General features: G+C 36.6%; 1 protein-coding gene across 1 annotated transcript in view; it reads left to right on the top strand.

Annotated features, from left to right (window-relative positions):
- LOC111144517 (signal peptidase complex subunit 3) overlaps window positions 1–8241 on the top strand; it is a 9478-nt gene extending 1237 nt beyond the window's left edge. Inside the window, exons 2-5 of the mRNA XM_022498834.1 lie at window positions 773–846; window positions 2765–2841; window positions 6204–6319; window positions 7461–8241. Coding sequence (XP_022354542.1) covers window positions 773–846; window positions 2765–2841; window positions 6204–6319; window positions 7461–7593 — 400 coding nt within the window. The 3' untranslated portion in view covers window positions 7594–8241. The remainder of the gene's footprint in view (window positions 1–772; window positions 847–2764; window positions 2842–6203; window positions 6320–7460) is intronic.
- Window positions 8242–8797: the final 556 nt, after the last annotated feature.

An 8797-nucleotide genomic window follows, 5' to 3' on the forward strand; every position in this document is an offset into this window, starting at 1 on the left:
CCCCCCCCCCCCCCCCCCCCCCGGTTCTCACATCTTCTCTGTTCATCTTGCATCAAGTTCTCTCGTTCTTCAGCCGTAGTTTTCTAGATTTCTTTGTCGGAGTCTCCGACAAGCCAGTCATCAAATAGCTCCTCTGTTGCGAAATGCTGCTTCCAAATGCCACCCCCCGCCCAACACACCTTTTTTTCCCTCTCCTGCTGCTTGCTAGATACTGGTTTTTAGATTCAAGTAGACGCCGGCACTTTTTGCTGTTGTTAATCTTGAGCAAGTTTCTTATCGTCCTGGGCCTTAATTTCCTTTTAAGAATAGAAATAATACCCAACTCATAGGCTTGTTGTGAGGATTATTTGAGATAATTACGAAAAATTCACTGTTGGACCTCCCAGACACACAGGAAGCACCCAGTAAATACAGCAGCACTTACCATCTCATCTTAATTTTCCCGCACCACCTGTAGTCCTCTGTGACCTTCTGCCCCGCCACCAGACTCACTGACAGCAAGTGTTCACACTCCCTTCCAGCAGTTTTCACACTCTGCCCCCCATTTTGCTGGGGATTCTCTTTTAAGGTATATGCTGTAGCTACAGACCTAATTTTTATATGGGATTAAAAGTTTTATCCTCTTCTCCCGCTTGTAAGTGTCTCTGATTTTTTACTTCTTGCTGTTCCACCTGTGCCTCCAACAAGATCCTATCTTTCACTTTAAGGAACTGTGTGAATTGTATGTGCTGTTATGTTTGAAGAATGGTAAAACTTTTATCTTTATTTTTAGAAAAAATGTAGAAGACTTCACTGGACCTAGAGAAAGAAGTGATCTGGGATTCATTACGTTTGATATAACTGCTGATATCCTTTAAGAAAATATTTTATTGCCTTCTCTGTAGTGGTGTAATGATATGCATGTTGTTTAGTGATTTTGGGGGAGGTAGAGTAGTCTCACTATCCCCTGAATCAACCAAACTTTAGAAGTTTCTATAGGTATATTTCCATTAGTAAAATAGTTTTAATATCTCCTCATTCACACTTGAGAAAATTTATTTATGGATTCTTCGGTTATTATTTTGTGAACCGATTTTAAACTTTTCACAGAAACGTTAAACAGAAAGCTTGAAGAGAGTTTGAATATTTCAGAAAGAAAAAAATAGAATCAGGTCGTTTGGATTATAGAAAGAGAAATGTTAGCAGTGCTCAGCCTTCCTAGATTGATTATTTCATGTACAGTCCCAAGTAATATATCCATATTTCATGATAGCAGAGAGAAACATATGTTAAAAAAGTTAATTGTCATCTGTTAAGGTTTAGAAGGTCATTATCAGTATGATTATTTGCAAACCATATTAGAATTTTGCCATTATGGTTTTTTTAATAAGTACTTTTATAAGGAGAGTCAAGAGAAATCTTAACGTTTATAAGAGTTACTTTAAAATGGGAATGATTTAATCTTTTTCTTTTGAATTTCCACCATTTGATAACTGTCCATTTTGGCCAATGTAATCTTTTATGGTCTTAGATTAATATGTTGGCAGCATTGTTCTCTGCCATGTCGTCTGATCACACCTACCTTTTTCAGACCTCAGGATTAAAATTGGCTATGGTGATTGCACTGTCCGGACTTCTGTACAGCCACTGTCTGAACAGTCGAAGCAGATGACGAACCCGGGGAGTTTACCTGATAGGGCTCTTGACTGCCGTGGAATTACTTTAACTTGATTTTTTAGAAATAAAGTGTTGGGTTTAGAAGTAGACTAGAAATTAGTTCTCTAGGCACTTTGTGAGGAGATAGTGTAACTGTCGGAAGAGTCCTATGGGAAACTTGGTATATCTGCTTTTAAGTTTTTGTGTCATTTTAAAACAGTCTGGTAAGAGGGAGTTTGGATCTCTTCCACAAGTAGTAACTTTATCTGGAGAATTACAGTGAAATTTCCTGACATCTCAACTACTGTATTTATATATTCTCAATCTCATCATTTGTAGTTTTTCTTAATGCTGCTGCTAAAACTTGAAATTGGGCCTGTTTTTACAAAGAGCTATCGTAGACTTCAGTTCTAAAAGCAGAATATAATGACCATGTTGCTATCAGTATGTATAAAGGCGTGTAATGAAATGACTTAGCCATTTACATATGATACTTAATAAAATCCAGACACTTAATTCATTTCATTTTGCAGTGACACCGGTCTTGTAATTAATCATTGTGAATTTTTTTTTTGCACTCTGGTAAGCTGAGGAAATTGGATTGACGTTCAGCTGCATATTCTTACCAAAGCACTTCGTGGACTGAGACATTTTGATCTCCGTTGGCATGGGCTCAAAAGCAACATGAACATTTATTATATTTCGTTTAATTACATGAGCTGATTCATGTTTGTCTGTCAGTAAATTTAAACTATGATGATTGGTTATACTTTAGAACTTCCGTGGAATTGAATATGCCTCAAAGATTAAATCCTCTTTCTTTTAGACTTGGCTAATGTTACAGAAAGCTAAATTTTGTATTGTTCTGTTACTTTCTTACTAAATCATGGTTAGAGGTACAGGGGAATGATGCTAGTAATCTCACTGACACATATTTTTTTATTTTGAAATGAGATTTTATAATATATTTGTCTTTTATGTGTTTTTATTAAACTAGTGTCTCAGTATGTTTCTGAGCCACCTCTCTTTTTTCTATTTTAGTATTAGTATTGCTGTGGATAATTAAAAATAGGATTGATTTAGAAGTTGTTTGCTGCTTTATGATTTTTATGTTCCTTAATTTGTTTACATCTAGAGAATATATTTGATTGGAATGTTAAGCAGTTGTTTCTTTATTTATCAGCAGAATATTCAACTAAAAATAATGTAAGTATATATATATATAGAGAGAGAGAGATGTATTTTAATAATCTTTAAAATCTCATTCTTTATGAAAGGATATAAATCTTACATATTCAAAATATCTGACATGAGTCGTTCAGTAAAAATCCTAAGCCTCTGGAGAGGTGACTACTAAGAAAACATCTCTTTTGGTTGGTAGCCTTTTTTTTTTTTCTGTTACTATAGCTGTCTAGTATTCTTATCCCCAGAATGCGGTGCATGCAGGGTAATCTGTAGGTATATAAGGAAAATCACTAAGAGCTATTATTTCTTCTCTTACAGAGTTAGGAAGACTTGCCAGTTTTTCAGTTCATTAGCTTTTCACTTGATGTTAAGATGGAGTGGCAACTGCCAAGCTCCTGATCTGTACTGGAAACGAGAACTCTAGCTATATATTTTTGTTTAAAAATAAAAGGGAAAGAAGCCAAACTGTATGAGTACTTGCAATATGGACTGACATTCATAGGCTCAGTCCCATGGTCAGACGGTCGCATGTCTCCGACAGCATGCAGGTTCTCGGGGGGAAAGAGGAGGAATTCTGTAGGGCAGAATGACCATTCTGCATGCAATTTATTTGTTCAAGTTCAGCGTTTTATAAAGTTGTACAGTATAATCCAGTTCAGTGGGTGATGTTACATAGTTTTAAATAAACAAATCTCACAAAATGGAAAAATGGCTTAAAAACATTCCTGCAGAGAAGTTACACACTGAAAATAACACAAATGGTTCAACCACATGTAAGCAGCAGGAACACGGCAGAGCTGATGTGTGTGTTCCTCATTGGAGCTGCTCGGCCACATTAATGGATTAGAAAAAGAGAGAACCTAGAAAGATCTAATACAAAGTTGGCTGAGAAAATTCAACATTGGTCAGGAATATTATTAGAAATGCAAATTTACGTTCATTATCAGTGGTGATACATCGTCTAATGGCAATAGTGGTGTGTACTATGTACAGAATTTGTAAATAAATGCATATTTTGGGTTTGTGCTCAAAATAATTTGTGCTCAAATCTTTCAGTACCATTTCCAGTGATAAGCTCAGAAAGGCTGTTGTTGAATTAGGAGTGTACTAAGAAATGGGGATGTGGAGTTGCTGTGCGGGTATAGGATTTTTTAAGCTGAAGTATTCTTTCCATAGCTTTGGAGAAAAGATGGCAAGATGCTTGAATTAACAAATCAACAAAATCTGTGACCTGTGTTTACAACTCTCATTATCCATATATGTAATAAAAAACTATAAAGATAACACATTTTTTAATCCTATCAGGTTATTTTAAAATCCGCCTAAATATTTTTTTTTTTTTGTATTTTTATTTTGATGTGAGCTGTTCTGATCATCTTACTAAGCCGTATAGCCACAATTAACATCTCCATCTGTTGAGAAATATTTTCCTTTGCTTTGGAATTGTATGGGATTCACCAATTTCAGGATTTAAAAGTAGTCTTTTTAATCATAAACTAGAGCTTATCAGAAGTTTTGTCATTAAAAGCTACTAAACTATTAGATTAAAACACTTAAAATTATTAATTTGTGATTGAAATTTACTGGTTCAGCCTGATTTAGAGCTTTTGTTGCAGATGAGAGGAAGGACTGAGATTTTTTTTTTTTTTTTTTTTATAGATTTTATTTATTTGTTAGAGAGAGCAAGAGACACAAGCAGGCAGAGCAGCAGAGGGAGAGGGAGAAGCAGGCTCCCCACTGAGCAGGGAACGTGATGCGGGGCTCAGTCCCAGGACCCTGGGATCATGACCTGAGCTGAAGGCAGTTGCTTAACCAACTGAGCCACCCAGATGCCCCAGAAAGACTGAGATTTTTATATAGGATGTTGCTAAAACAGAAATCCCTGAAAGTGTTAAGTGAACGATTGTGATAAATGAATTAAAATATGAAGGTGAAATCCATGGAATTAAAATATGCTTCTGTGTTGTTTTCACCCTCATGTTTGTTATCAGCGTAGTCTAGAGGTGATTTGTAGTTAGAGATGAGTCTACTTCTGTATTTTATTGGAACTATGTTCACTTTCAAGGGATGAAAAATTAACTTTATCTGCTGATTGGCTTGATTAGTTAACTGGAATTTTTAGTACTTCAATTCATTTTACATTCATTTTGATCGAGCATGTCTTTTATGCCAAATATTTTGTTAGGCCCTAGGATTACTGGGTTGTGTAGGTTTTGAACCCTGCCCTTGAGAATCAACAGAATGTTAGAACATATAGAAAAAGCTATTCTGAAGGTAAGAGTAATGACTGTATACACACATATCATTCTATAGCTCTCAAAAGATTATTTGAATTAATATGTTACCTTCTTGCTGACAGGTATATCTAAATTATATTCATAATTCTGGTTTACCCCAGTGTGACTAGTAAGTTAATACAACTGGGAACTTGACAGATCATTGCTTTGGTGAAGGAATAAATGTGTATTAAAAAGTCATTTCACTTTGGCATATTTTAGATTATATATTCTTCAGGTTTGATGTTTCTGTTTTATGCTAGAAAGAGGCTTTGTGGTGAAGAATTGAACCTTCTTAGAAATAATGTCCACATTTCTTTTCAGCGAATGTAGTCACCACATGCTGAGCAACTGACCTTCCAGGCTAAATAATGGATGATAGCTTACTAAGAACAGATTTCTTGGGATTAATAGTGGTCACAGATGTGTTTTCTCTGCACTTTATGCTCCTCATTTTCCAAACAGAACTTGTTTTTGATGTGTCAAAAAGAATTGACTTCTAGAACATTCGATAATAAAACAGTGATGTGTCTATGATTAATGTAAAGGAAAAATATTTAGAAGGCTTCATTTCTTTAGTGATTCCTTGGTAATGTTAAGACCTTGGAGATACATAGATATTCCTGACCTAATCTGGCCGCAGAGACCTGTGTGAGGAGCGTGATGGAGCAGGAGTAGCTGTCTCAGTTTCCTGACACTTTTCAGAGTCCACACTGGACTGGAGGGTCTCAGAAATTTTACGGGGAAAAGTGATTTAGGAGTATGCTTGCTTGCTTTCTGATGATTCTAATCCCTCTGTTTCTCCAAGGGCCCCACTCTGGAGTGCACATGAGTCTAAATAAAACCTTAGAGTAAGCTTTGAGGGCCCTAAATAATACAGTTGTTTTAGCAAAAGCAATGATTTGCTTTAGGGAAATAATCTTTTGTCCCAGAAAAGTTCAACTTCTTGTATCTATCCACTTATTTTGTTACGCTCTAGGATTTTAGCAATTCCCTGAAAACGTGTATTCATTAATGTAAATTAAAGTATTTGCATAGCACTGCTTTTAATTTGAAGTGACAGAGTTGTAAGTTCTGATGAGTTATCTAATTTTCATTTTAATGTAGGCTCTGAACCAAGTTGTCCTTTGGGACAAGATTGTTCTGCGAGGTGATAATCCAAAGCTGCTGTTGAAAGATATGAAAACAAAATATTTTTTCTTTGACGATGGAAATGGCCTCAAGTGAGCAGTTCTTTGTCATTCTTTTTTTTTTTTTTTTTAAGGTTTTATTTATTTATTTGACAGAGATTACAAGTAGACAGAGAGGCAGGCAGAGAGAGAGAGGGAAGCAGGCTATGCGGGGCTCGATCCCAGGACTCTGGGATCATGACCTGAGCCAAAGGCAGAGGCTTTAACCCACTGAGCCACCCAGGCGCCCTGGTTCTTTGTCATTCTTTACATGTAATTAAATATGTGGGGGAGAGAATTATATAATGTACTTTTGTTTTTAAGAAAGTGATTAGAGGGTAAAAAGGGGAAAGTTGAGAGAGATAAATACAGATCTGATCTGGAAGATTGGGTAGAAACACTGCCACAGACACGGGTCTAAGATGAGCGCTGAGTTCTCGTGCGGTAAGTGAAATGGCCCAGTCGCACTGAGAAAGGCCCTTAGCTGTTTCTGCTGTGACCTTTGCAGGGGGCCTGGGCTTGCCCACCTGGAGATAGGAACTGCCGTTGGAAGGGGCTCCTTCTGGAATGGGAGACGAATTTGTCAGGGGGCCCTTCAGGAGGAGGTAGTGTGTGTGTCCAGGATTGACACTGAGGGTTCCAGCTGTGCTTAACTTCTCTGAACCCCCTTTCCTTCCATGCACAGGGAAAGAATTAGAATAACTGAGATTTTGGGTCATTTTAGCTCGTAAGCTCTGTGAGTAAACACTGGAAAGGAATTTACGGGAGAGCTGTTGTAACCAGACCTCAGGTTTTGCAGATGAAAAATTGGAGCCACGAAAGATGATTTGTTCACAGTCTAGACAAGGAGAAGATTCTATTTCAAATCATCACCTTCTGGTATCTAGCTCAAATCTCTTTCTATATTCTCGCTCTGTTTTACTCAGTTGAGCTTTCTGACCCATAGCTCTAATGACCGGCGCTGTGAGTGAGTTTACTTAGGTCACTATGGGATGCCTGCGGATACAATGCTGGCTTTCCAGCGTCGTTCCTGGATTTCAAAGACTTGAGAGGACTTCTGTTGGTAGATTAGGATTCCGGCTACAAATAGCTGGTTATGAAGTATTTGAACCCCAGTGCTTGAGTTAAATGTTTTTGTTGAACTAAAAATGTTTCTGCTGACATCTAATAAACATGTTTATTCTGTCTTTTATAGGGGAAACAGGAATGTCACTTTAACCCTCTCTTGGAACGTTGTACCAAATGCTGGAATTCTACCTCTTGTGACAGGATCAGGTCACGTATCTGTCCCATTTCCAGATACATATGAAATAACGAAGAGTTATTAAATTATTCTGAATTTGAAACAACATATTTTTATACTTAATGAGTCATATCTTGTTTTTCTCTTCCCTTGCATCTTCATTTCGTTGTTACTTTTCTTTTTTTACGGGGGGTGGTTTAAGAACTAACATCAAAGGCATAGTTGAAGGGGAAAGGTTAATGTGCTACTTAATTTTACAAGCAAAACACACAAAAAAGGCCACCAGAATATTATAAAATTATAAAAACAAGACAACTACACAATAAAGATTTGTAAAAAATTTATGTTTGAGGTATTCCCTGTATGTCCATGGTTCCTTATGGAATATACAGTGAGCATGAAGGGTAGTTAAAACTTTTAGGTGCCTGTGGAGTTAGAAGAACTGTATTTTATGCTTCGCATTCATGCAGGTTCACATTGGATGTGATGCAGAAGTGGACATTCTCTTTTTAGGGTATGTTGCATTACCAGAAAAATTAAAATGGTTATTTGTAAGACACCTGGTTTACAGAACAGCCAGAAGTGATGGAATTGGATTCCATTTGTCTCTGGAATGCCCCATATGCTTGTTTTCCTTACAGGTGACTAGCAACTTTCTCCACTTAAAGACTAAATACCTCTTTATATGCTGTAAATCATTCTAACTCATTTTAAAGTCTCTTAAGTCAACCAAGTATGTGTGTCTCAGTGCTTTCTCTAAAAATGTTCCTTTGTATTATATCTTTGTGTGAATTGTTAGCATTGCCATTGAAAGTTGAAAATGTTTGCATGGTTTACCTTTTGAGTTACGTTTGTTCTTGTGAGCATGCCTAGTGCCATGAGTGGTAGTTATTTAAAAGTTTCTAGGTCCACATTTTAATAATTATTGGGGTAATAATATTGTTGGTGCGCTTTTCCACTTAGAAGCACTCTGTCTCCTATATTTTTACTGTGTGTTATCCTCGATGATCTAATGAGGTAAGTAGTACAGATGTTAGCTCTTTGCAGATGAAGAAACTGAAACCCGGAAGTTTATTGAATCGCTTTGAGGATTCATACCTAGCAAGGAAGATAGTTAAAACTTCAGTCATTCTCTAAGCTTATCCTTTCTCCTGTAGCTCAGAGTATAGACCAATCAAAATTCACTTACAATTTTCATTATGTTTTATGTTACCCTGGACACCCTCAAGCTGCCAACAACTTATGTAGAGATAATACCTCATTTCATTCTCTGCATAAATTAATATTAC

Source organism: Enhydra lutris, unplaced genomic scaffold (assembly GCF_002288905.1).
Source record: "Enhydra lutris kenyoni isolate GAN:26980312 unplaced genomic scaffold, ASM228890v2 scaffoldscaffold11, whole genome shotgun sequence".
In the NCBI taxonomy this organism is placed as follows: domain Eukaryota; kingdom Metazoa; phylum Chordata; class Mammalia; order Carnivora; family Mustelidae; genus Enhydra; species Enhydra lutris.